This window comes from Telmatherina bonti (genome assembly GCF_933228915.1).
Source record: "Telmatherina bonti genome assembly, chromosome: 11".
In the NCBI taxonomy this organism is placed as follows: Eukaryota; Metazoa; Chordata; class Actinopteri; order Atheriniformes; family Telmatherinidae; genus Telmatherina; species Telmatherina bonti.
In genome coordinates, this window is record NC_136629.1 from 4,808,000 (window position 1) to 4,835,610 (window position 27,611).

At 47.7% G+C, this 27,611-nt stretch overlaps 1 protein-coding gene across 1 annotated transcript in view; it reads right to left on the bottom strand.

Annotated features, from left to right (window-relative positions):
• Positions 1-27,611, bottom strand: part of arfgef3 (ARFGEF family member 3) — a gene marked incomplete at both ends in the record, with an annotated part of 69,978 nt that overhangs the window by 35,650 nt on the left and 6,717 nt on the right. Inside the window, 16 exons of the mRNA XM_079249448.1 lie at positions 2,607-2,714; positions 2,820-2,985; positions 3,058-3,224; positions 5,238-5,590; positions 6,523-7,088; positions 7,950-8,082; positions 8,175-8,287; positions 8,394-8,641; positions 8,910-9,034; positions 9,261-9,365; positions 13,148-13,232; positions 15,062-15,107; positions 15,199-15,315; positions 22,605-22,673; positions 22,934-23,068; positions 23,152-23,233. Of these exons, the coding sequence (XP_079105574.1) occupies positions 2,607-2,714; positions 2,820-2,985; positions 3,058-3,224; positions 5,238-5,590; positions 6,523-7,088; positions 7,950-8,082; positions 8,175-8,287; positions 8,394-8,641; positions 8,910-9,034; positions 9,261-9,365; positions 13,148-13,232; positions 15,062-15,107; positions 15,199-15,315; positions 22,605-22,673; positions 22,934-23,068; positions 23,152-23,233 (2,618 nt within the window). The remainder of the gene's footprint in view (positions 1-2,606; positions 2,715-2,819; positions 2,986-3,057; positions 3,225-5,237; positions 5,591-6,522; positions 7,089-7,949; positions 8,083-8,174; positions 8,288-8,393; positions 8,642-8,909; positions 9,035-9,260; positions 9,366-13,147; positions 13,233-15,061; positions 15,108-15,198; positions 15,316-22,604; positions 22,674-22,933; positions 23,069-23,151; positions 23,234-27,611) is intronic.

Below are 27,611 nucleotides of genomic sequence, written 5' to 3' on the forward strand. Positions count from 1 at the left end.
GTTAATCTCCTCAAGAATCAATCTCAAACTCTTGAAACTTCTTCACAACATGTCAAACCCTTTCAGGATGCCACATAAAAAAGTTAAGTTCCTACATCAAATGTTACCATGGCGAATGATGCTCTGACGCCATGAAACAGGAAGTATTCTCTTCTATTCTATTCTATTCTACAGTCATTTAGCAGACGCTTTTATCCAAAGCGGCCTACATATGAGTGAGAACAACACAACCACAAAATTAAACAGTAGAGGACATCGTAGGAAGATGCTAGTGGACTGTCCAGTTGGACGCAGATCCTTGCATGAAGTGCTACAGGCTTTTCTTTTTTTTTTTTTTAACTCCCTTCCCACCATATGATGTCACCTATGTTACAATACAAAGAATTAATACCATCATGTTTGTTGCAAAGAACTGGGCTAAGTTATCCAACTTTCCACTAAATACAGCTATACTAAGTGTTGAAGTTCTCCTTGAAGAGCTGAGTCTTCAGTTGGGTCTTAAAAGTAGACAGGGACTCTGCAGAGCGGACAGAGTTTGGGAGATCATTCCACCATCGTGGCACAACAGAGGAAAAGAGTCTGGCTGGTGATTTAGTCCCACGTTGTGGTGGTAACACGAGGCGTCTTCCACTGGTGGAACGTAGCTGTGGAGAGGGAGTGTAGGCCTGGATTAGGGCGTGAAGGTAGACGGGAGCCGTTTGAGTTATTGTTTTGTAAGTCAGAAGCAAAGCTTTAAATTTGATGCGTGCTGCGACCGAAAGCCAGTGAAGAGCGATTGGCAGCGGAGTGACATGAGCTCGTTTGGGTTGGTTAAAAACCAGATGCGCTGCGGCGTTCTGGATCTGCAGAGGTTTAACAGAGCATGCAGGCAGACCTGCCAGTAGGGAATTGCCGTAATCGATGCGTGAGATGACCAGAGCCTGAACCAGAAGCTGAGTTGTATGTTCTGTCAGGTACGGTCTGATTCTCTTGATGTTGTAGAGAGCATATCGACAGGTACGGGCAACCGAGGCAACATGGACCTTAAAGGTCAACTGGTCATCCACCATGACCCCAAGATTCTGGGCAGCAGGCGTAGGAACAAGTGTGACAGAGTCAAGCTTCACACTTAATTGCGGATGTAAGGAAGGATTGGTTGGACAGACAATGAGCTCTGTCATGGACAGATTGAGCTGAAGGTGGCGATCCTTCATCCATGCCGAGATATCAGCAAGGCAAGCTGATATTCTCATTGAGACGGTTGTGTCATCTGGAAGAAAGGAGAGGAAAAGCTGAGTGTCATCAGCGTAACAGTGATAGGAGAAGCCGTGAGAACTTATGACCGCACCAAGTGAGGAGGTGTATAGTGAGAAGAGAAGAGGGCCGAGCACCGACCCTTGAGGCACCCCTGTTTTCAACTCATGTGAGCTGGACACTTCTCCTCGCCAGGGTACCCTGAAGGATCTTCCTGAGAGGTAGGACGAGAACCAGGAGAGGACAGATCCAGAGAGCTCAGAGAGTGTGGAGAGGAGAATCTGATGGTTCACTGTGTCAAAAGCAGCAGACAGGTCCAGCAGGACCAGGACTGAGGACTGACCAGTGGATCTGGACCAGGACTGAGGACTGACCAGTGGATCTGGCAAGCCGGAGGGAATCAGTAACAGACAGGAGAGCAGTTTCAGTGGAATGGCCTTGCCTAAAGCCAGACTGATATGGATCTAACAGGTTTTCATCATGGAGGAATTGCGAGATTTGGCTGAAGACTGCACGCTCTAGTAGTTTAGATAAGAACGGCACCAGCGAGACCGGCCGGTAGTTTCCAACCTGGACTGGGTCGAGTGTGGGTTTCTTCAGCAGCAGGGTGACCCAAGCTTGCTGGAAGACAGAGGGAAAGACCCCAGATTTAAGAGAGGAATTGATAATATGAGTTACTGCAGTTTTGATTGTAGGAGAAATGCTCTGCAGGATGTCGGTAGGGACTGGATCAAGTGCACAGGTAGTGGGTTTCGAGTTTTGTAGAAGCTTTAGGACTTCATTCTCATTCAGAGTGCAGAAGGAGCAAAATGAAGCACCACTAGCTGGATTGGACTGAGCTGATCAGGCTCAGAGAACTGATTACTGATGGTAGCAACCTTTTCGGTAAAAAAGGATGCAAACAGCGGCACAAAAAGTACCCGTAAAAAAGCCATTTAAGCTTCACTAAACTCTGCAAACATGATGACAGTCATGTTGTTTACTGAGCCAAATAGAAAAATACTGAAAAAGCTCCAAAATGAAGAGATAGTGCTACAGGATGTAAAGATTTGTCCTTTTCATGACATTAAAGTAGCAGCTCGTAACTTTCTGATAGTGCAGTGACATTTATTACATATGCTCCTGGAGCTCTCCTGCAGCGTCACAAGGCTGACAAACTGCACTTCATTACTTCTGGTTCCAGGACGCTGCACTATTACAGCTAAGATTTCCATTACGAGCTGCATCACATGCTAGCAACTGGATATCAACACTGTGTGATAGCACTCTAATGCTGACTCATCAAAGAAATGTAAGAGAGCATTATCATATCATTATATCACCTCTACATCTGATTTGGAGGTTTTAGGGCAGTTTTACCGACAGTTACTCACCTGCGGTCACAGTGTCACTGCCAGCCTTGTCACAGCCGAGCGTAGATTGGCTGGACGGCCTCGTGATCAACTGACCCCCGATAGCACTGCTACCCAGGCCGTCAATATCTGAGAGGACAGAAGGAGGGAAAACAATGTGAAAAACAAGAGGTGGTGAGATGTACAGAGGAAACATTTCCTGGTGATCCGAGCCCATCCAGCCTGCATGTGCACCTGTCAGCATGGTGATGAGCGGCAGCCCGAAGTCTTCCGGGGACCCCCAGTATCCGGCTTCAGCCAGCAGGTTACGCTCCAAAACCTGCTGGTAAAGCTCCTCGATCCAGGCTTGAGACAGAACCACCAGCACGCCACTGCTTTGGATCAGACGCACAAACTCCTTCTGCACCAAGAGGACAGAAACCCTTCAGCTCGGGCTTTGGGGGCATTTTCACCTCGACGCTGCTGGACTCACCAGACTGAGGACGGGCGCGAGCGCTCGCCGCCTGTAGTAGTCGCAGCAGCAGAGTTTGAGATTAAGCAGCAAGGCGTAGTACGACACCAGGTAGAGACCGTCTGCGTTCATCAGCGACTGGCAGCTCAGACCGTCACCTGCTTCAAAACCTGGAGAGTGAATTCCACCTGGCCGGGAGAAGATCGGACAAGCTCAGGACTTCAGTCTGAACCAGACGGAGGACACGTCTACAGACACGTTTCCTCTGCTATATTTGTGTTTTACCTGAATCCTAACTAATACCGCTAAAACTGCTCTGAAACTTCTCGTTACCTCATTGTTTATCTGCTCCAGAGGACCACCAGGGTCTGATACAGCAATACAGCACGAGTTCATCACATCACACCAGTTTTAACATCTTTACTCTGGTTTCCAGTTTACACTGGTTTCCAGTTTATACTGGTTTTCAGTTTATACTGGTTTTCAGTTTATACTGGTTTCCAGTTTATACAGGTTTCCAGTTTATACTGGTTTTCAGTTTATACTGGTTTCCAGTTTATACTGGTTTCCAGTCAGTCACAGGATCGATTTTAAAACCTACCAGTGGTTTAAAGATCCCAGAACAGTTCAGTCCAGAATCTATCTGTGACACGTTCAGAGAACATAAACCTGCAGAGCTCTTAGATCCAAAGACTCAGGTCAACTGGTCCAGACCAGTCCAGAGACCAGAGTCCAAACCAGAGACCAGAGTCCAGTCTCTGCATTTCTGAGATATATCTCTGTTTTTCGTGAGAAGCTCTTGCTGCTTTCTGCCACTTGGTGGCGCTGATGTGTCAGATGTTCAACCAACTCCAATGAGCAGAAGAAGACACAAAGGGGGTGTCCGAATGTCCACACTATTCCCTCACCCCTCATTTATTACACAGGGCTGCACTGTGTAGTGAACTCATTCTGCTGGTGATTCGGACACAAAGCTAGCTATTTTCTCCTTGTCGCTGATCATGTGACTAGTGTGGGTCATTTTAAATTAACTCATTTTTTTCTCTCTGGACATTCTGACACCCCTACAAAATGGCGGGAGAACTATATAGGGCACTATGTAGGAAAGGGGCGGAGCCTCCGTGACGTCACACGTAGGATTCTGGAAAGCTCATTGGGTGGTTCTCACTGTTGCCATCTTGGCAGCATCATATCTGTCGTCTCCCCCGGAAGATACAAAAAAGGACAAAGACGTAGAGCTGAGGGGGGCCTGTGAGCGTGGGGGTGGATGATTGACATCTATCCAACTACGACCTGCCTGTAGCTAAGAGCAAAATGAGCTAACCTGGAGCTAACCAGCTAATGGACGTAGACGGGCTAAAGTTAAATCATGTTGTTAGCTGGCTAAAAACACAATTGTGGTACACTGTCCCCACAACCTTGTACCTGGTACCTGAACGGACACGCCCCTAATTATGCTGAATTTTGAGATTAAAGAACTTATAAACAGATGCGTTATAGAAGAATGATCTCCCCCTACAGTTGTCATGAAGGTAAACTTGACACATTAAACCTAAAATGTTTTTGTACCAGGCTGTCAACATGTTTATTTCTGCTGTGAAGTTGGTCTTTTTAACATGGGAGTCGGAATTTGCTCTGTTTTAGAGCCCCTAGTGGATGAAGGGGGAAATGAAGGTCCCAGTGAAACCCCTAAAAGGCTAACATATTGTGAACATCTAATTAATTTAGTTTGGTTTGGTAAACGGAGATAAAAAGCCAGGGTAAGAGGTCTATAGGGAGTGTTAGCGAACACTAGCTATCATCACCGAAGCTCTGGAGCTTTCAAGTAGCGCCAAACATCCAACATTTTGGCAAAAGATGCTGAAATATCGAAGGAAGAGAAAATGAGCTACAGATGCAGAAAACGCTTTTGTCATCTGAAATTTCCACTAATGTGAAGCAGCTGTGTGTGGAAATGTTTGATTGGATGCATCATGGATCATGTATTTCTAATCGGAGCGTGAGGTGGGTGAAGATGTTTATCTGTTGATCTGTTAGATGTTTATGTATTCTGTTTATCTCAGACCTGGACACAGTTTGCCACCATGTGTGTCTTTCATCCAGAGAAGCACCGCTCCTCCCTCAGCAAACATACTAGCAAACACAAACACAGTCAATCCACATGCACATCAAATCCATGGACCCGTCCTGCCCCTTCTCACCAGCCTGCAGTCCAGAGCAGAAGGTGGAGGAGAAGTTCTGCAGGGACGTGTCCACCTCGGCGGTGGAGGCCAGTCCCAGGAGGCGGGGCAGCAGTGCCGCCAGCGACTGGACGAAGAGCCTGGCGCTCTGCTGGTCGGCCTCCTGGTTGCGGAGCAGTTTCAGGGATAGGGCAGCAGAGGGCAGGAAGCGATGGCCCGGGCAGTCGCGGGGCGTCTGCTGCTCCTCCTCGGCGAGAGACGCGTTGTCGGAGCCGATGTCAGACACGTCGGAGCGGCCCGAGTCTTTCTCAGCGGCCATGGAGTACTGATCACAGGAGTCAAACTCTGTCCGAGACAAGTCCTGCTCCTCCATGCTGGTGGACAACAGTTAGAGTCGTTACATCATTTCTAATAATAACCAGAATTTAATGTTTTGTTTTTTTTTACTGGGAAAACAGAAATGTTGGTTCTGATTGGTCGGCTATGACAGCCCACACAGGACCGCTGATCTTAGCGTTAGCTGCTAACGTTGCAGGTAACGTTGTGCTCATATTTCATACTCTTTCATTAAAGAAGGAAAAAAAACAGCTACCTGTAAAATAAGCTGAAATTAAAGTAATAATAAATAAAAATTTTCTGAAAATCATGACATTATTTTCTAATTCTGGTTCAATAGAAATGTTTTTTTTTTAAAAAGCAAACAAATAAGAAAATTTATTACATATCCCATCACTCAAAGTAATATTTAGTTGATCAATCCTTTCATGTTTCCGCTCCAGTCAGGTGTTTTCTGTTCCTCTCAGTCAGACTTCTGCACCTGTTGACAGGTATTTTGTCCCACTGTTCAATAGAAAAGTCTCTAATTTGTCCAGGACACATTTTTTTGTTAAATGAAAAAACAGTGTCTTATATTACTAAATTATATTTTACAAATTTTTTGTTATTGTTCCTTTTTTAAGTCTTTTAATGAAAGGGGATGAAGACATATGAGCACAACTGTAAGCTGCTGAACAGTTAACAAGTTAATGTGTCTCAGGGGGAGAAGCTGATTTTGGACAGAAGCGACACCGCTGACCTTTCACTTGTGCTTATATGCCAAGATCTCACCTACATCGGTAAGTCTGTAAGAGCAGAATAACGGTTGTCACCACACAACCAAATGTAGAAAAAAAAAAGGTTTTATGACCCAATTTTGGATAAATTAATAAAATTTTAATAGATTTTTGAACCCCAGCTTGATGGAACAACATTTACCTGTTCACCAGTAAAAGTAAGCAAAGTGTTTTGGAGTTCAGGGCACCTGTACCTGAAGTTGCTCTCACTGTACCGCGACCCGCCTCCGTGGTGCGATCTGGTTCTAGACTCCACAGACAGGAAGTTGGTGATGTCAGGGTAGACGAGAGCGTGACTCCTCTGCACCACATCTGGGGGAACCACACCTCCTCTCTCACCACCATTCCTTTCCTTCTCTCCTCGCCCCTCAACCTCCCCTGTCCCACCTCCCTCCTCCCTCTCGCCTCCTTGGACCGTCCCAAGCTGTGCCTCTCGCTTATTTTCCAGGCCGCCACAGGAAGAAGGCACGGGGAGTCGGATATCCTCCCCACACTCGTCAGGAGTGGTGTGGCCCAGTTCCCCCATCTCCAGATCCAGGGTGGTTTGGCCCGTGTCTGTGGTGATGCTGATGCTGATGTCAGGGCTGCGCTCGACAGCGCCGGCCATGTTGGACGAAGAAGAGCTGGGGTCCCACTGAGGCTGCTCCGAAGACAGTATGTGTCTCTGCCACCTGAAGTCCGCCTCGTTGATCTCCATGGACTCACGAGTGGACTCGGTTCCATCCTTCAGGTCGTCCAGGCGTCTGAGGAGGAGCCGAGCCTGCAGGAAACACAGCTGCAGGGTTACTGGCATGAAATCCGTCCCAACTGGTACCCCTTGTTTGTCCCGGTACCCCTCGTTTGTCCCGGTACCCCTCGGTTGTCCCGGTACCCCTCGGTTGTCCCGGTACCCCTTGTTTGTCCCGGTACCCCTCGGTTGTCCCAGTACCCCTCGTTTGTCCCGGTACCCCTCGGTTGTCCTGGTACCCCTTGTTTGTCCCAGTACCCCTCGGTTGTCCCGGTACCACTTGTTTGTCCCGGTACCCCTCGGTTGTCCCAGTACCCCTCGGTTGTCCCAGTACCCCTCGTTTGTCCCGGTACCCCTCGGTTGTCCCGGTACCCCTTGTTTGTCCCAGTACCCCTCGGTTGTCCCGGTACCCCTCGTTTGTCCCGGTACCCCTCGGTTGTCCCGGTACCCCTTGTTTGTCCCAGTACCCCTCGGTTGTCCCGGTACCACTTGTTTGTCCCAGTACCCCTCGGTTGTCCCGGTACCCCTCGTTTGTCCCGGTACCCTTCGTTTGTCCCCAACAATAAGGGAACCCTTGCTTCAGGTAGAGGCATTTAGGGAACACTGTGGTGGAGAATGTGGTGTTGTTGCAATCACAAGCGTGAAGGGGACAATGTCTTCAGTGGAAAGTGAATTGTCTTTTATTGAAAGCATGAAGGGGACACTGTCCATGGTGGAAAATGTGTGTCCTTTAACAGAAATCACTAAAAGGGGACTTTGTTGTGGAAATGTCCCTTCAATGTGGTCGAAAATGAAGCCTGAAAACTGTGAGTGGGGAAGAAACCAGCCAGCTGTGAGAAGAACTGGTTTTACCATGTAAACCTGACTTGCTGTGGTCCTGGAGGGCCTGCATACCTGTTCAGGTTGGATGCCGCAGCCCTGCGACAGTTCATCCAGCGCGCTGAGGAGAGCGCAGGCACAGGAAACAGAGGAGTAGCACGCCTCGATGCCGCCTTTCACACAGGCCTCCGTCATCCCGTCCATTACTCTGCCACGGGAAGCAGAAAAGGATCAATCAACGCTTGCTTCAGTACATTTTCATTCTAAGAGTCAAGAAAAGGGAGATTAGTTACTACTGACAGCTTTAAAAGGTCCAGATGGGACTTCCTCTTGGAGAATGAACGCTTTCTGGTCTCAGGTTCCGCCACACAAGGTCCAGCCAGGTCGTACAGGCGCTGTGGACTGCCGAGAATCTAACACCCAAACACAAAGACCCAAATATCCCCACAAAGGTTTCAGTCATGTTACATGTGGTTCAAACTTTACAGACAAGGACAGAGATGCATCTCCTCCTCCCACCTCCTTCATGATGCGGATGGCTTCGGTTCGGTGCTGAGGCGGTGGGTACAGCAGGATCCGGTGGTAGAGCGACTGCAGCACTGGCTTCATGGACTCCACGCAGCTCACCAGGCGAACCAGCTCTGCTGCGATGTAACACACCGTCCTCACCACGGGCGCGATCCTGGCAGGAGCGCTGGACGAGCAACCGGACCCTCGGCCCTGATCTGACAATCCTCCACTGGAGGAGTCCACCTCTGGGCTGAGTCCTGGCACGAAGGAGCAGAGAGAGACACCAAGCTCAAGTCCTACAACCACCACCCCTAACCTGGGATCCTTAATCCTGGTCCTCAGGAACTGGTGTCCGTCAGGTTTAAAAGGATTCCTTCAAGTTAACATCGAGCTCTGCAGAACTCTGAATCAAGGCTGTTGCAGCAGGATTCTTCTAACACCAGCAGGATACCGGCCCTCCAGGACCAGGACTGAGTATCCCTGTCCCAACCCTCCTGCAGGGGTTTCTGTGGTGAATCTGGATACCTGGACTAGGTCTCTCAGAGAGCCGTTCTCGCTCTGGCACCCCCGTGTGGCTGTGGTGAGATGCGATTGTTTTGTCATTGACAGGATTCCCCATGATGGCCACGAGGGACGGACACAGCTGCTTCCTGGCGGCGGTAATACTGGAATGTTTCATTCACTTCCAAAACGAGTCACATTGCAAATTTCAGCAACTTTGGAAAATTAATAAACATTTTTCCTCAATCTATTTCTCTGACTATGATGAGATTCTTTCTGTCTAGGTTAGAAATCCCAGGAAGTTTGTCAGAATGTTTTTGCTTTGCCACTTTGTGCCAACCTGTGAGGAACTTTAGATGCACTAGGAAGCCTTACCACACCAGGTCGGTGAAACCTCTGGACAGGTGCATTGTGGGAGGGCAGCTGCTGAGCATGGACAGGATGCATTCCAGGTAGAGCAGCTGCAGGAGCTGGTTCTCACTAGAAGAGTAAAAGTTAGTCTTCAGTCACTGCCACAATGCCGCCATGTGGCCTGATGGCCTTTTAGGGCTTCTTCTACACCCTGAAACACCAGATTTTCCACTGTGATTCCACATCCTGTATAAATCGTTTCAATATGAAAATGAAGCTGAATGTTGAGGTTTCATCAAACATCATGGCGCATGCTGCTGAGTTAAAGTAAAGATGGAAAACAGGATTTTCTCTTTGAATGATTTCTGTTTTGTTGCTTTCATTGTAAACCTACTCCAGCTTTGATCGGCTGATGTGCATGACTGATCCTCATTTTAATCCTGCAATCCGATATAAATACGCTGATGTCATGTTTATATCCATGTCACCAATAATCAGCTGGAGGAAAACATCTGTGACACAGAGGGACATGTCTTCGTCCAATCAGATCCATGTATCTGGGCAGAACGTTGGGATTTTAGACAGGAAATGTTCTTCAAAGACCCCCCTGGTACTGGGGATGCTGGGGAGGTTGGGGAGGCTGGGGAGGCTGGGGAGGCTGGGGAGGTTGGGGAGGCTGGGGATGCTGGGGAGGCTGGGGAGGCTGGGGATGCTGGGGAGGTTGGGGAGGCTGGGGATGCTGGGGAGGCTGGGGATGCTGGGGATGCTGGGGAGGCTGGGGAGGCTGGGGATGCTGGGGAGGTTGGGGAGGTTGGGGAGGCTGGGGAGGCTGGGGAGGTTGGGGAGGCTGGGGAGGTTGGGGAGGTTGGGGAGGCTGGGGAGGCTGGGGAGGCTGGGGAGGCTGGGGATGCTGGGGAGGTTGGGGAGGCTGGGGAGGTTGGGGAGGCTGGGGAGGTTGGGGAGGCTGGGGAGGCTGGGGAGGCTGGGGAGGTTGGGGAGGTTGGGGAGGCTGGGGAGGTTGGGGAGGCTGGGGAGGCTGGGGAGGTTGGGGAGGCTGGGGAGGCTGGGGATGCTGGGGAGGCTGGGGATGCTGGGGAGGCTGGGGAGGCTGGGGAGGTTGGGGAGGTTGGGGAGGTTGGGGAGGCTGGGGAGGCTGGGGAGGTTGGGGAGGCTGGGGAGGCTGGGGAGGCTGGGGAGGCTGGGGATGCTGGGGAGGCTGGGGAGGCTGGGGATGCTGGGGAGGTTGGGGAGGCTGGGGAGGTTGGGGAGGTTGGGGAGGCTGGGGAGGCTGGGGAGGTTGGGGAGGCTGGGGAGGCTGGGGAGGCTGGGGAGGCTGGGGAGGCTGGGGAGGCTGGGGAGGTTGGGGAGGTTGGGGAGGCTGGGGAGGCTGGGGAGGTTGGGGAGGCTGGGGATGCTGGGGAGGTTGGGGAGGTTGGGGAGGCTGGGGAGGCTGGGGAGGTTGGGGAGGTTGGGGATGCTGGGGAGGCTGGGGAGGTTGGGGAGGCTGGGGAGGCTGGGGAGGCTGGGGATGCTGGGGAGGTTGGGGAGGTTGGGGAGGCTGGGGAGGCTGGGGAGGTTGGGGAGGCTGGGGAGGTTGGGGAGGCTGGGGAGGCTGGGGAGGTTGGGGAGGCTGGGGAGGTTGGGGAGGCTGGGGAGGTTGGGGATGCTGGGGAGGTTGGGGAGGTTAGGGAGGCTGGGGAGGTTGGGGATGCTGGGGAGGTTGGGGAGGTTAGGGAGGCTGGGGAGGTTGGGGATGCTGGGGAGGCTGGGGAGGTTGGGGAGGTTGGGGAGGTTGGGGAGGTTAGGGAGGCTGGGGAGGTTGGGGAGGTTGGGGAGGTTGGGGAGGCTGGGGATGCTGGGGATGCTGGGGAGGTTGGGGAGGCTGGGGAGGCTGGGGAGGTTGGGGAGGTTGGGGAGGCTGGGGAGGCTGGGGAGGTTGGGGAGGCTGGGGATGCTGGGGAGGTTGGGGAGGTTGGGGAGGCTGGGGAGGCTGGGGAGGTTGGGGATGCTGGGGAGGCTGGGGAGGTTGGGGAGGCTGGGGAGGCTGGGGAGGCTGGGGATGCTGGGGAGGTTGGGGAGGTTGGGGAGGCTGGGGAGGCTGGGGAGGTTGGGGAGGCTGGGGAGGCTGGGGAGGTTGGGGAGGCTGGGGAGGCTGGGGAGGTTGGGGATGCTGGGGAGGCTGGGGAGGTTGGGGAGGCTGGGGAGGTTGGGGAGGCTGGGGAGGTTGGGGATGCTGGGGAGGTTGGGGAGGTTAGGGAGGCTGGGGAGGTTGGGGATGCTGGGGAGGTTGGGGAGGTTAGGGAGGCTGGGGAGGTTGGGGATGCTGGGGAGGCTGGGGAGGTTGGGGAGGTTGGGGAGGTTGGGGAGGTTGGGGAGGTTAGGGAGGCTGGGGAGGTTGGGGAGGTTGGGGAGGTTGGGGAGGCTGGGGATGCTGGGGATGCTGGGGAGGTTGGGGAGGCTGGGGAGGTTGGGGAGGCTGGGGAGGTTGGGGGGGTTGGGGAGGTTGGGGAGGTTAGGGAGGCTGGGGAGGTTGGGGAGGTTGGGGAGGTTGGGGATGCTGGGGATGCTGGGGAGGTTGGGGAGGCTGGGGAGGTTGGGGAGGTTGGGGATGCTGGGGAGGTTGGGGAGGTTAGGGAGGCTGGGGAGGTTGGGGAGGTTGGGGAGGCTGGGGAGGTTGGGGAGGTTGGGGAGGCTGGGGAGGTTGGGGAGGTTGGGGATGCTGGGGAGGTTGGGGAGGTTAGGGAGGTTGGGGAGGTTGGGGAGGTTGGGGAGGTTGGGGAGGTTGGGGATGCTGGGGATGCTGGGGAGGTTGGGGAGGCTGGGGAGGTTGGGGAGGTTGGGGAGGCTGGGGAGGTTGGGGAGGTTGGGGAGGTTGGGGATGCTGGGGAGGTTAGGGAGGCTGGGGAGGTTGGGGAGGTTGGGGAGGTTGGGGAGGTTGGGGAGGTTGGGGAGGCTGGGGATGCTGGGGAGGTTGGGGATGCTGGGGAGGTTGGGGAGGTTGGGGAGGCTGGGGAGGTTGGGGAGGCTGGGGAGGTTGGGGATGCTGGGGAGGTTGGGGAGGTTGGGGAGGTTGGGGAGGCTGGGGAGGCTGGGGATGCTGGGGAGGTTGGGGATGCTGGGGAGGTTGGGGAGGTTGGGGAGGTTGGGGAGGCTGGGGAGGTTGGGGAGGCTGGGGAGGTTGGGGAGGCTGGGGAGGTTGGGGAGGTTGGGGATGCTGGGGAGGTTGGGGAGGCTGGGGAGGCTGGGGAGGCTGGGGAGGTTGGGGAGGTTGGGGATGCTGGGGAGGTTGGGGAGGTTGGGGAGGTTGGGGAGGCTGGGGAGGCTGGGGAGGTTGGGGAGGCTGGGGAGGCTGGGGATGCTGGGGATGCTGGGGAGGTTAGGGATGCTGGGGAGGTTGGGGAGGCTGGGGAGGCTGGGGAGGCTGGGGAGGTTGGGGAGGTTGGGGATGCTGGGGAGGTTGGGGAGGTTGGGGAGGTTGGGGAGGCTGGGGAGGCTGGGGAGGTTGGGGAGGTTGGGGATGCTGGGGAGGTTGGGGATGCTGGGGATGCTGGGGAGGTTAGGGATGCTGGGGAGGTTGGGGAGGTTGGGGAGGTTGGGGAGGCTGGGGAGGTTGGGGAGGTTGGGGAGGTTGGGGAGGTTGGGGATGCTGGGGAGGCTGGGGATGCTGGGGAGGCTGGGGATGCTGGGGAGGTTGGGGAGGCTGGGGAGGTTGGGGAGGTTGGGGAGGTTGGGGAGGCTGGGGAGGCTGGGGAGGCTCTTTGCTTCTGTTTTTTATTTTGGATCCTGCAGAAAACCAAGGCTGATGACCTGAGCTGAGCCGACTTTTCTTTTACCCAATCACTGAATTCGGTATTTTGAGGAATCATGAATACAACACAAATCCCATCAGTGAATAGAATCTGGAGGCTTACCTATCCACAGACTCCAGCTTTTCACAGAAAACGGTCAGTACCGTCACCACGTCGTCACACAGAGCCTGGCTGGTTGGAGAAATGTCTGCAGACACACAAAGTTATTTCATGACAGACATGGAGGAACATAAAACAAATCACTTCTCCCGTCCGCCCTCACCGCTCTTCCACTCTGACACACGTGGAATGAAGCGACTTGCAGCAGATCGGATCTGTCTGCAGAAACTATAATCTACACCGTTCATGAGGGGGGGACGGTTCAGCCTTAGTGGCTGATTACAGATCTGTGATTACAGATCTGTGATTACAGATCTGTAATCACAGATCTGTAATCACAGATGAACTTTTACTGCCTGGAGGGGTCACAGAAGAGAGACCGGATGAAGGCGCTGCTGGATTAGCAGCTGCTGACTCACTGAGAAATCTACCAAATGTGCACCATTATAAGATAAATCTGTTTTTTAAGTGTTTTTTCTTTTAAAATTAATAACACAAAGAAACATAATTTTACTAAAAAAAAACAAACAAACAAAGAAAAACTTGTTTTTTTTTTTATAAATGAGAAGATTAAGAGCAAGGATTTCAGGTACAGACCCACAAGAACACATCAGTAATGAGCTGTAGCTAAACAGGGGATCAATAATAAACAAACTATTTTGGTGTCAATAACTTGACATGACTATAAAAATTGGCAATGTTTATAAAAAAGCACCTGAGACGTCTCAGATGTGATGATCCTCAATTTCCCTCAACTTAAATCAGTAAAACTGCACGCTAAATTATAGAACATAAATACATCTTCATGTGTAAAAGATGTGTGGAAAGAAAATCAAAATAACACTTTTCAAGCGTAACAGAACATCAAGTTTTGTTTAACATCTATTTTCAGCTTCTCTTTCACCTTAGTTAAAAGAAAAATGTTTAAAATATGCTGCAAAGAGGATAAATATTATAAATAGACATTTTTCCTCTCTGGACAGATGCTTCAACTACACACCTCTTTAAGCGCAAGCAGACATAATTTAGAGAAATTAATTTTCCTGAAAATAATCCTAAACAGATGAGTCAGATCTGTTTGCCAAGTATATTTTACAAACTAATCAAATTATTTAAGAAAAATTAAACTTGTTTGTAAAATTTAGAGAAAAGAAAATATTTAATAACATTATTTTATATTAGAAAAGCCAAACATAATAGATTTTTTTTTTTACTAATTTCCTCAATATGCAAGATTTCTTTTGTAAAATAATCTCATCAAATAGAAAAAAATGAACAAATGACATTTTTTCTCATTTTAGAAAAACCAAAAAGATAATCTTTATTTCATTCAAAATTGATCTAATTTTCAGAAAAAATAAAACTTAAATAGTTTTTGTTTTATTGTCTCTAACCAAATTAACTTATTTTAGAAAAATAATTTCCTGTTTCTAAAATAATCAAGTAATTTTTTTATGAAATTATTACCCGTTAGAAAAACAAATAGAATATCTTGATGTTTTGTACATTTATGTAAATATTTCAGAAAACAGATTGTTTTTTGTTCTTAAGATTCTGGAATGATTCTGAAAAACAGAGCTTCGTGTTCCAGATCTCTAAATCTAAAATTAAAATGCTCAGCTCATCCAGCAGGTGGCGCCACAGGAGAGTTTACCTGAAACTGCAGATAAAAACTTCAGCCTGAGTTTGCAGAGCGGCTTGTGTTGTATCATGCTGCACTATGTTGGCCTCAGCTGTACATGAAAAGGTCTTTATTCTACAACACCAGACTGTGCGCGGCTCGTCCCGCTCTGGCAGCGCTAAACACGCTGGTTCAAACAGTATTCATGTCAGGAGACGTATCAAGGATGCGGAACGGGATGTTTTCTAGAAAAAAGCTTGTTTGGGTTTTTAAGGGGAGCCGATGTTTTGACGTACCTCTTCTCTGCAGCGGCGTGGCAGGAACTTCATCTCCTTCTGCACCCTGTGAACAAACACAGGAGTCTTTTATTGTTCTGACAGCGTTTGGGCCGAGAGAGAATGACAGACATGATTCCATGCGTGTCCGTCCTGACCTCCTGTCTGTGACTCAGCTGCAGCGTCAGGTCTCCCAGTATCTGGCTCAGCGTGGCTCGAACTGCCGTGTTGATGCTGCGCTGGTGACAGCTGGACACGTAGGTCTCAATACACACCTACACACACACAGACACAGACACACACACACACACACACACATACGTCAGCGGGGATCTTTCACACGTCAGAAAAAGCAGTGACGCACAATCCTGAGAAAAACATCCCCGACGAGGAGATTCATATGAAGTTTCCATGGCGCCACAGGTTGCCAAGGTAACCAGACTGAGGAGCAGCAGGGAGCACAGCGATGCGTTGTCAGTGTCAAACATCTTTCTGGCAGATAAGGTCACAGCTCTCCTGGTTCGCCTGCTTGCTGCCCGGAACAGAAAGCAAACATTTCTGGAGGTTGCTGGTTGAAAGATGGTTGAATTAATTTGGTTAGAGGATTAGAAGAGGTCTGTGGGTGTGGATGGACCCAGGAAGAGGAGACTGAGGGGATTTACGGAGGTGGTGTAACTGTCTTGTTCTGAGCTCACAACAGACAGAATAACTGGATCATTTGAAACTAGCAGGCTGGTTATATTTCAGCATTTCACTGCATTCTGGCAGAAATGATTAATAACACCGTAAAGATGACGTAACCAGTTACCAAAAACCTGCTTTTGGCACAAACTGGCCGACAACCTCACGTGAAAACTAAACAACAACTTAGCTTATTCTATGCAGATTTGATGTCTCAGCAGCCTGCAGGACGTTTGGCCACCTGAGTCTGATCAATAAATCAATAGAAATTCTTCCACCAGACAGCTCAGACTTTTAAAACAGACTGCAAATCATTAAACTTTTATTCTATTTGTAAAAATACAAAAAAGTACATTTTATGGCCTTCTGGTATAAAAAGCAGTTTCAGTTTAAAAGCACTGTACTCCTTCCCATCCTGCTAACCTTGTACATGACTGATGTCAAGTAACAACCAGAGTCACGCCATGTGACTATTTTTGTTGTGAGGGAAACTGGACAACTGGGCAGACTGGGGAAAAGGGCTCTGTTGTTGGGATGGAGTCCCTCACCCCAGCAGAGGCCACAAGCCTGAAAAACACCACCTCTTTCTGCAATGTTTCAGACTTCAGTTATATCTACACCATCTGGATAGCTACATAGACAGCTTGCTTCATAGCAAGCTAGACAACTAAATGGCTAAATAGATAGCTAAACTGCTAAAAACATAACTAGGTTAATATTTAAACAGGTAGCTAAAAGTTTAGATAGTGAAAGAATTAGCCAAGTAGCTAACCTACATGACTGAATCAATAGTTAGCTAGATACACATCATATTTTACCAAATGTGGGATAACCTAGTCCAAATTATGGTCAAGCATCAGAGAAAGTTATCATATTTGTTAGCTGTCCACTCAGTTATGTAACTAATTAAATGACTAAACCGATAGCTAGCTAGGCTATCCAGCTAGCCATTAGTCTATTAAAATGGACCATATTTGGGTTAAATAAGTCAAAACTGAACCACTCTGAGAATCTATCTATATCACTAGATAGTTAAATAGATATTAGCTTGCTAACTAGCTAGCTATACTGTATAAGCTCTTAAAGTTGTAGTCGACTGTAACATTAGCTACATTTCACATGCTTGTGTACTGGAGGGTTTCACTGGAGGACACGTTACAGAACTCCAACCAGACAGAGCTGCTGGATTTCATACAATAAACAATAAACATGATGATTAAGGTGAAGGTTAATCAAAATATGGGGAATTTTGGACTTAACAAGCCTTTCATCCTTTTTATTACTGCGGACCCTGTGGATTGTACATCAACATCTCTACACGGCTCCTGCTCGTCATGTTACAGCTTGTGAACACGCAACATGAACTTCTGAGAACATGCACAAATCACGCTACTGACAAACACAAAATACACGAAGCAGCTATGATCTGGACCTCCTGTTAAATGCCAACCAGACCGATAGACAGACAGACAGACAGACAGACAGATAGATCTAGATAGATAAGATAGATAGATAAGGTAGATACTTCATTCATCCCCAGGGGGGAAATTTAGGGTGTTCCAACAGTTCCTTTAAAAAAAAGATAAATCGATTAAATGAAAGATTAATGTTGGGTATAAAGTTAATACTGGGATGAAGGACCTTCTGAACCTCTCAGTCCTGCATGGAAGAGAGATCAGTCTCTCACTGCAGCTCCTCTGTCCTGCCAGGGTATTATGGAGGCGATGTTTTCTATTTTCCAAAACACCCTGAAGTTTTCTCCTCATCCTCTGCTCCACCACGGCTCTGACATAACATAAGCTCTGACGATAAATTGTCTCAGAAATTATTGCGATAGACGATAATATTGCACTAAGTGAGTATTGTTGTTATTTTGAGACCTTTTCAACTAAAATAACAATAATGCCATAATAATGCAGGTACATCCTTCCAAAGATCAACATACTTTAATTTCTAAAGAACATTTTGCTCGATGTGTGGACTAGTTTATGCTCATCCAGTCCCCAGTCTGCTGAAACAGATCAGGATTTCTCCTGGGGTTTTAGCAATGTGGTATCTGGAACATATGGTCTCTAAACACTACAGTTACACAGTCAATGGTAAATCTCATATTAGGGGACATGTTTGGACTTGACCAGAGGTGGAATGGTACAATTGAATTGAATCTTTGCTCGCCTGCCATTTTTCATGTCATTGTAAAGTTGTGTATTTGCTGTTTGTTCATCCAGGCAGATTAATTTATTTTTTTTCTCCAGCTGGGAAAACTGCAGTTGATGGTTGTGTTTTAAGTGCAGATTGAAGCTCATTGTGTTGCCGTGTTTAGGTAATATTGTCTTAAAACAAATGTGGCCCTCGGTCTGCAAGAACGAGGAAGAAAAGAAAGACAAATGAAAATTATTGCGTCCGGCAAACTTATTGCGCACATTTTTTATTATTGTGCAATTAATTGACTTATTGCGACAGGCCTACTTACGATGACGGTGTGATAGTCATCACAATGACTGAATCACAATAAAACTTTTTCTTTTTCTATTATTGATTCGTTCGTTATTTTCCTAACGGCTTAGTCCAGTTCCGGGTCGCTGGAATCTGGAGCCTATCCCAGAAATCAGGCGACAGGCAGGTACATTTATTTCTGTTCATTAGAACGTGACTTTAGCGCCGTGTCACGGCAGAACATTAGGATAGTTTGAGGGGATGGATGACAGTTCAGGAAACAGGAAATCACATCACAAAGTGTTTTCTCTTCCATGTGAGAGCCAGCAGCAGTGCCAGCAGGACATCAAAACCCTTCCTGATGAAATGTGGCGAGGTGTAAAAAAGCTCATCGATTTGTTTCCACATCTTCATCGTCACAGCCTCGTCATCGTCGTATAAACCTGCACTGCTTCTGTGATGATGCAGCGCTGCTGACAGCCTCTTCCAGACACTCTGAGTTATGACCCAGCACAGACACCAGATGGCCGGGCCTGGTGGCACACGGACCATTAACGCGCCATGTCCACCAGGTTTGTATGGGCTGTTAATGGCCACCAAACATCTCCTTCATAGCGGACACCCTCCTCCTCCTCCCCCTCTTCCTCCTGCTGGGGAAAATAATGCTGCCATCTTAACACATAAATCTCCCAGCTCTAAATGTTTCCAGAAAGAAGCGGTTGAGTTTTACTCTACAGGTACAGACTAGTTGTCCAACAGACGGCCCTGAGGTCAAACACAGCCCACCAGAGGGTCCCGTCGGGTCCACCGGATGGATTTTATAATATAAAAAAACAACAGATATTAACTTTAATTTTATAATAAAAGTAACTGTAACGTCTAACTTGTCAAGGTCACAATTTGTTTAGTAAAATAAAGCTGATCTACGTGTGATAATGTGGAAATGTGGAAATAAAGTAATTAAATAATAATGTTGTAAGTAAATAAATACACAAACAATCTAAAACAAAAAATTATACACTAAACATATGTTGTAAATAAGTTTTATAATTGTGAAATCTTTATAAAAAAATGATATGAATAAATAAAATTAAACATTTTTTTAAATTGATATAATTTGATATTATATATATATATATGTGTGTGTGTGTGTGTGTGTGTGTGTGTGTGTGTGTGTGTGTCATTCATTGCATGTTTGTTACATTTGTTAGCTAAATAAAAGCGATATTTGTAAGTTTCGACAAACAACAATTGCAATTTGCGGATGGAACGGTGTATAGCGCATTAACCTCAAGTCTCGTAAAATCTCGCAAGAGAAACGAGTTTTTATGAAAATTGCGGCTTATGTAAAGTAGACACGTAGCATTATTTTGGGGTTTTCTACATGCTGCGGAAAATTTGCTACGGATTTTGGAAGCTTTTCTCCCACATTTTCTTTTCTAAAACTCTGAAATTTGCTGTTCGTTCCGCATCGCGTCATCGTTACTGGGAATGAGCTGGTCATGACGCCCACGTCACGTCTGGGAACACATAATAGTGTTTTTATTACACTTATATGTTTCTATATCGAAACCTCTAAAAAAAAAAAAAACACCTAATCAGAGTGTAAAAAAATTTAGCATTATTTGAGACTGTTCGAAATGTAGGTGTTTCCACCTTTTTTTATTTTGTTGTATTTTTATCTTGATATTTAGTTTTTGAACAATTCTCGGTGTGATGGACCTTGTGCGTAAATAAATACATTAATATTCAAATAACTGTAAGATAAAACCAATAATCCAGTTAAAAGATAACAAAATATAAAATAAATGTATAAAATCGATGTGTAAAGCAAAATAATTCCTGAATATAAAAAGGGCAAAAATCTAATGTACTGACACAAGATATGTTTCGCCTGAACCAGAACCAGAACCAGAACCAGTTTAACTGTCCAGGTCTGAAGGCATTCCAGGCTAAGATTCTGTGTCACCATTACTTTTGTTTTTGAGAACTATCAAAATAAAAAATCCCGTTTGTGGGAAACTTTTTCCAGGGCCGGACTATTGAGCGGACCGACGTCCACTGCAGGCGGCGTGGGGAATGCGACGGCGGCGTGGGGAATGCGACGGCGGCGTGGGGAATGCGACGGCGGCGTGGGGAATGCGACGGCGGCGTGGGGAATGCGACGACGGCGTGGGGAATGCGACGGCGGCGTGGGGAATGTGGTGCATCAGTTGTTCAGAAAAGCGAAGGAGTTGAGCTTCATGCAGGTTTTCAGACAAACAAATAAAGAACAGGAAGAAGTTTCTACTGAATGATTGAAGCTGAAAAGGTCTGAAAAGGTCAAATGTGCAGAATGTTTTCTGTTTCACTTCAGCCAGTCCTGATAAATCCGCTTCCTGCTACAGATGAAAGCGCGGCAGGATCTCAGCTTGGATCAAATGTTGCTCTACTTTCATCATACACCTGGGAAAGATGGCAAATGGCATTTTAAGCCTGATAAAGGTGAAAATGGTTATTTCTCTTATTTCTGAGTTGCATCTTCAGTTATTGTTGATGGAAAATGGTTTAACCCCATTAAGAGCTTCTAAAACCACTTTATTCAGTTTTAACAGGTTTTATTTTAGTTGACATTTTTATCATATATATTTTATATATGTTACATATCTATACATTAAAAAAACATATTTTTAAAATATATATTTTATTTGAGTTTATGCTATGTTTTATACTATATTTACATTTTGTTAAATATTTAAATATAATAATTAATTCATTCATTCATTATCCTAACAGCTTAATCCATTTCAGGGTCGTGGGAATCTGGAGCCTATCCCTGCAGTGTTCAGGCGAAAGGCAGGGTACACCCTGGACAGCTCGTCTATCCATCGCAGCCCCAGTTGTGCTTATATTTATTCATATTTATTCATATTTATTCATCCCCTTTCATTAAAGAAGGGAAAAAACAGCTGCCTGTAAAATAAGCTGAAATTTAACTAAAGTAATAATAAATTAAAAAAAATTTATTTTCATGACATTATTTTCTAATTCTGGTTAAATAGAATTTTAAAAAAAAAAAAAAAAAAAAAGCAAACAAATCAGATCATTTATTACGTATTACATCTCTCATAAAGTAATATTTAGTTGAACAATCCTTTAATGTTTCCGCTCCAGTCAGGTGTTTTCTGTTCCTCTCAGTCAGACTTCTGCACCTGTTGACAGGTATTTTGTCCCACTGTTCAACAGAAAAGTCTCTCATTTGTCCAGGACACATTTGTTTGTTTGTTTGTTTTTCTTTCTTCAACTCAATTAAATGAAAAAACAGTGTCTTATATTACTAAATTATATTTTTGCACATTTTTAGTTATTGTTCCTTTTTTAAGTCTCCAGTTATTTGAGAGACTGTTGTAAATTCAGCTTTTCTTTAATGAAAGGGGATGAAGACATATGAGCACAACTGTATAATAATTTAATCTTTTACACATTTTTTTGTAAACATTAAAATTTGTGTTAATTTCTGCTGTTATCGCACCACCTTCGGACAGATCAGGAGGCAGGGGGGGTGGCGGTGGAATAACGTGCCTTGACCATCAGGTCTGTCACGCCTCAGTTTGAATCCCTCCAGTTGGAGTCAAATTCATCATTTTACATTTTATAATTTAGTTTAAAGGAAAGGTAAAACATTTAATAGGATTTTGAGCTCTGAAAGTTTATATTTGCTAAAATGTGTTTTTTGTTTCCATGCGTCCCTGGAGAGCTGCTAATCAGGTAAAGTCAGATTGAAGCCAGAGACGTTAGAAGCAACACAGTTTTTTTTTTTTATCCTGCTCATATTTTGTTTTATTGTTCTTATTAAAACCACAGGAAAGAAGAACTACTCACGTTTCAAATACTAAGTTGCTAGACTGATTTTAAAGTGATGGTAAAGAAGAAAAACAAAGTGCCACTTCATCTCCAGTCACTTTTTCTTTGTGGAGAAATAAATAATAAATAAACTGGTCGGGTTTTGAATCCTGAAACACTTCATCTCTGAGGGGTAAAGATGTTTTTTTTTTTTTGTTGTCATTTACTGATGTTTCTCCTACTTGTTTGCTCACCCCCCCACTGCTGACTGGACAGACAGATGTGGATGTTTTTATACCCAACGCTGACACCCTCACCGGGAACCAACATTCTGATTGGACCTACAAGGTTCTGTCGGTTCTGCTTCTCTCTTAGAATCATTTTTAACAATTACTTTAACTTTCTAAACATAATCTTTTTAGACAACAAATGAAAGATTTAAGTTTTTATTGTATCTATTTCTGTAACCTTTATTTTACAGTGATGACCCGGCCGTTTTGGAAAACTTTCCATGTTTTGGGAAAAAGGAACCTCGGTGTGTCTGGTGTGTCTCTGGACACCATGAAGCAAAGTTACTTTCCAGATATCTGAAACTGAAGCAGAGAAGCATTTCTGAGGGACTTACCCGAGCGATCCGCAGGATGGAGTCCCCGTTTATGTCGAAGTTTGGCGAGTACGTGATGCACAGCAGGACCTGCACACACACACCAGACACACTCCTTCATTCAGAGGACTTTACTACACGTCTGTCTGAGGCAGACAGTCTAAAAGAAATTACTTTATCCTGCATAACCTAACACTGCCGTGAAGTCGGTCCATGTTGAGCAGAAGCAGGGTGATGTGTGTCTGAGCAGGAAGGAAAGGACAGAAACGGAGCTTGTCTAACAGCGTTTCTCCTGTCATGTCCGCCTGCTTCACAGCCAAACAAAAACATTCAGCAGATCTGGGTTCTACCTTCATCACTTCCACTTGCAAGTCTTCATGGAGAGATGGGGTCACCCTGATGGCCTCCAACATCTGGTGAAGCAGCTGTTTCTCCAGCGCTTCCACGGCAACGCCGCCTACTAGCCTGTCGTCACACAGGAGCTTCTGAACGACAAAAACCCACACAGCTTCAGTTTAGCCTTCACACAGAGCCAGAGGAGGAGGGAACGAGGCTTTTCTTCCCGTACCTGCATGCCAGCCAGCGCAGTCTGTCCCAGTTTGGTGTTTTTGGACTCCAGAGCCATCTGGAGAGGCAGCAGACATCGCTCTCTGAACACAGAAACACAAAAACAATCAGAGCAAACCAAAACCGGGGACATTCGTAACGCCGCACCAAGAGATCTTCTTCCTGTTAACATCTCATCGCACACATAAACATTCTGAGAAATAAATAAACAGAAACCATTTGAGGTTGGAAGCTTTTTTCAGAACACAAGATAGACCAGAAGAGCGTCCAAAAGACCACCTGACCAAACGACGCTGGCACAGCCAATCACGTGGCAGCGATGCATTAATGTCGGATTCTGAGGCTAAAATGATGTAAAATGAACGTATGAACAGATAAAGCAGCATAAAGAGCAACTAGAAGAAGAAAACATGATTTGTTGTAGAAATAACAGACAGATCAGCAGTGACCAAGCCTTTTCTCATCTGAAACACACACACACACACACACACACACACACACACACACACACACACACACAGTTTTAATGTTTCCACACGTCTTCCTGCTACTATCTACCTGCTGTCCTCACTGCAGCACCTCCACCTCAGCTGCCTCCCAAACGTCTTCTTGGCTTTATTCCAGCCATAGAGGATCATTATTTTCCTGCTTTTCTCATCACTTGTTGATCTTTGGCTGCTCCTGATTGGACGTTACCGTCAGTTTAAGCTCTCTGATTGGTGGAAAGTCTGACAGGAAGTGTCTTCATCATCATGTCCAGGTGAAAATAGAGGTCTCTTAGCAACATGGTAGTGATGGTGATGAAGATGTGATAAATAATGGTGGATTTACCATCTAGAGTCTCTGAATAAACACTACATGTTGTGTCTGGATTGTAAACCTCCTGGAAGGGTCACATGACCATCACAGAAGTCAGCAGTAAACCAGTGTGTTCTTCTTCCTGCTGCATATTAAATATGTTTTGTAATCAGTGTATTTATTTATTTATGTTTTTGTCCTAATATGTTTAAAATAAAGCATCCATCCATCTGACTGTCACAGATAGCGGACTCTGACGATCCTCGGGTCATTTCTAGTGACTGGGAAGGTCAAACGGATCTAGTAAACAGTAAAGTAGTAAAGTTACCACCAGTCATTTAATACCAGCTCAGACTTTCCCCAGACACATTCACCAGCTCATCAGGGGGGCTTCTGAGGCATTCCCAGACCAGCAGAGATGTAATCCCTCCAGTGTGTCCTCAATCTTCCCAGGGATCTCCTCCCGCAGGACACCTCACCAGGGAGGTCCAGGAGGCATCCTAACCAGATGTCCTACCATCTCATCTGGCTCCTCTGGATGAGGAGGAGCAGCGGTTCTACTCCTTCTGGATGACCGAGCTCCTCACCGTATCTCTGAGGAGGAAACTCATTTCAGCTGCCTGTATTCACGATGCTGTTCTTTCCGTCATTACGAGTCACCATTTGAACAGAGGCAATCCCTCCCCCGAGTACTCTCTCTTTTTGTTCTTCACAACAACATGTCCTGCATCCCCATTACTCCTAGATGGATGATTCTCCATCTCTGCAGCTGATAACTACTGGAATTCATGTCCATTTCCTCAAGCGCCGGCCGCAGGAGGCGCCGGCCGCAGGAGGCGCCGGCCGCAGGAGGCGCCGGCGGGTGGAGGCGCCGGCCGCAGGAGGCGCCGGCGGGTGGAGGCGCCGGCCGCTGGAGGCGCCGGCCGCTGAACATGTTTGTGCCAACATTTTACATTAATTCAACCTATTGACTGGAAACAAGACACGTCAACCCTCAAATATACAAAAACAACTTATTCGTGACTTCTTTCCTGATTATATTTAGCACCGCTATAAACGTCCTTTTGTTTAATCCTTTTTACTCATCATACATGTTTTATTATTAAAGAAGTTTTAATTTATTGTGAAAGTTAAAAACTGCTTTTGCAACTGATTGTTGCAGGAGAGGACGACCAGGTATAGGACCAGGTCCAATTTTAGGACCACGTCCAGGTAGAGCCACAGGTAGAGGGCTACGTCGAGGTTCAGGTACAGGATCAGGTATACAACCTGCTATACAACCAGGCAGAGGACCAGGTCCAGGTTAAGGTACAGGTAGAGGACCAGGTCCAGGTTAAGGTACAGGTAGAGGACCAGGTTCAGGTAGAGGACCAGATAGAGGACTAGGTCGAGGTGCAGGTAGATATGCAGGTAGAGGACCAGATAGAGAACTGGGTCCAGGTTGAGGACCAGATAGAGAACTGGGTCCAGGTTGAGGACCAGATAGAGGACCAGGTCGAGGTGCAGGTAGAGGACCAGTTCCAGGTAGAGGTGCAGGTAGAGGACCAGATAGACGACTAGGTCGAGGTGCAGGTAGAGGACCAGGTCCAGGTCGAGGTGCAGGTAGAGGACCAGATAGACGACTAGGTCGAGGTGCAGGTAGAGGACCAGTTCCAGGTCGAGGTGCAGGTAGAGGACCAGTTCCAGGTCGAGGTGCAGGTAGAGGACCAGTTCCAGGTCGAGGTGCAGGTAGAGGACCAGGTCCAGGTCGAGGTGCAGGTAGAGGACCAGGTCCAGGTCGAGGTGCAGGTAGAGGACCAGTTCCAGGTCGAGGTGCAGGTAGAGGACCAGTTCCAGGCCGAGGTGCAGGTAGAGGACCAGGTCCAGGTCGAGGTGCAGGTAGAGGACCAGTTCCAGGTCGAGGTGCAGGTAGAGGACCAGTTCCAGGTCGAGGTGCAGGTAGAGGACCAGTTCCAGGTCGAGGTGCAGGTAGAGGACCAGTTCCAGGTCGAGGTGCAGGTAGAGGACCAGGTCCAGGTCGAGGTGCAGGTAGAGGACCAGGTCCAGGTCGAGGTGCAGGTAGAGGACCAGTTCCAGGCCGAGGTGCAGGTAGAGGACCAGTTCCAGGTCGAGGTGCAGGTAGAGGACCAGTTCCAGGTCGAGGTGCAGGTAGAGGACCAGTTCCAGGCCGAGGTGCAGGTAGAGGACCAGGTCCAGGTCGAGGTGCAGGTAGAGGACCAGGTCCAGGTCGAGGTGCAGGTAGAGGACCAGTTCCAGGTCGAGGTGCAGGTAGAGGACCAGTTCCAGGCCGAGGTGCAGGTAGAGGACCAGGTCCAGGTCGAGGTGCAGGTAGAGGACCAGTTCCAGGTAGAGGTGCAGGTAGAGGACCAGGTCCAGGCCGAGGTGCAGGTAGAGGACCAGGTCCAGGTCGAGGTGCAGGTAGAGGACCAGATAGACGACTAGGTCGAGGTGCAGGTAGAGGACCAGGTCCAGGTCGAGGTGCAGGTAGAGGACCAGATAGACGACTAGGTCGAGGTGCAGGTAGAGGACCAGTTCCAGGTCGAGGTGCAGGTAGAGGACCAGTTCCAGGTCGAGGTGCAGGTAGAGGACCAGTTCCAGGTCGAGGTGCAGGTAGAGGACCAGGTCCAGGTCGAGGTGCAGGTAGAGGACCAGGTCCAGGTCGAGGTGCAGGTAGAGGACCAGTTCCAGGTCGAGGTGCAGGTAGAGGACCAGTTCCAGGCCGAGGTGCAGGTAGAGGACCAGGTCCAGGTCGAGGTGCAGGTAGAGGACCAGTTCCAGGTCGAGGTGCAGGTAGAGGACCAGTTCCAGGTCGAGGTGCAGGTAGAGGACCAGTTCCAGGCCGAGGTGCAGGTAGAGGACCAGGTCCAGGTCGAGGTGCAGGTAGAGGACCAGGTCCAGGTCGAGGTGCAGGTAGAGGACCAGTTCCAGGTCGAGGTGCAGGTAGAGGACCAGTTCCAGGCCGAGGTGCAGGTAGAGGACCAGGTCCAGGTCGAGGTGCAGGTAGAGGACCAGTTCCAGGTAGAGGTGCAGGTAGAGGACCAGGTCCAGGCCGAGGTGCAGGTAGAGGACCAGGTCCAGGTCGAGGTGCAGGTAGAGGACCAGATAGACGACTAGGTCGAGGTGCAGGTAGAGGACCAGGTCCAGGTCGAGGTGCAGGTAGAGGACCAGTTCCAGGTCGAGGTGCAGGTAGAGGACCAGTTCCAGGTCGAGGTGCAGGTAGAGGACCAGTTCCAGGTCGAGGTGCAGGTAGAGGACCAGTTCCAGGTCGAGGTGCAGGTAGAGGACCAGTTCCAGGTCGAGGTGCAGGTAGAGGACCAGTTCCAGGTCGAGGTGCAGGTAGAGGACCAGGTACAGGTAGAAGTCCTGCTGCCTTTCCATCGGATTTATTTATTCTACACAGCCGAGCAGATTTACCTAGAATTTACATTTTTGTTTTATGGTTTAATGTTCACATCAAAATATTTATAAATAAATAAAACTTTCAGAGCTCGAATGAGACTTTTTTTGGTTTTACATATTTATAAATGAATTAATGCTTAAGAATCAGATTTTTTCTCTGATAAAAATCTTTCCAATTCTTTTCTACTTCTTTTGCCGAAATCATTCGACCAACATCAGTCCTCTCACAATACTAAATATGTAAATATGTATTTCTCTTGTTTT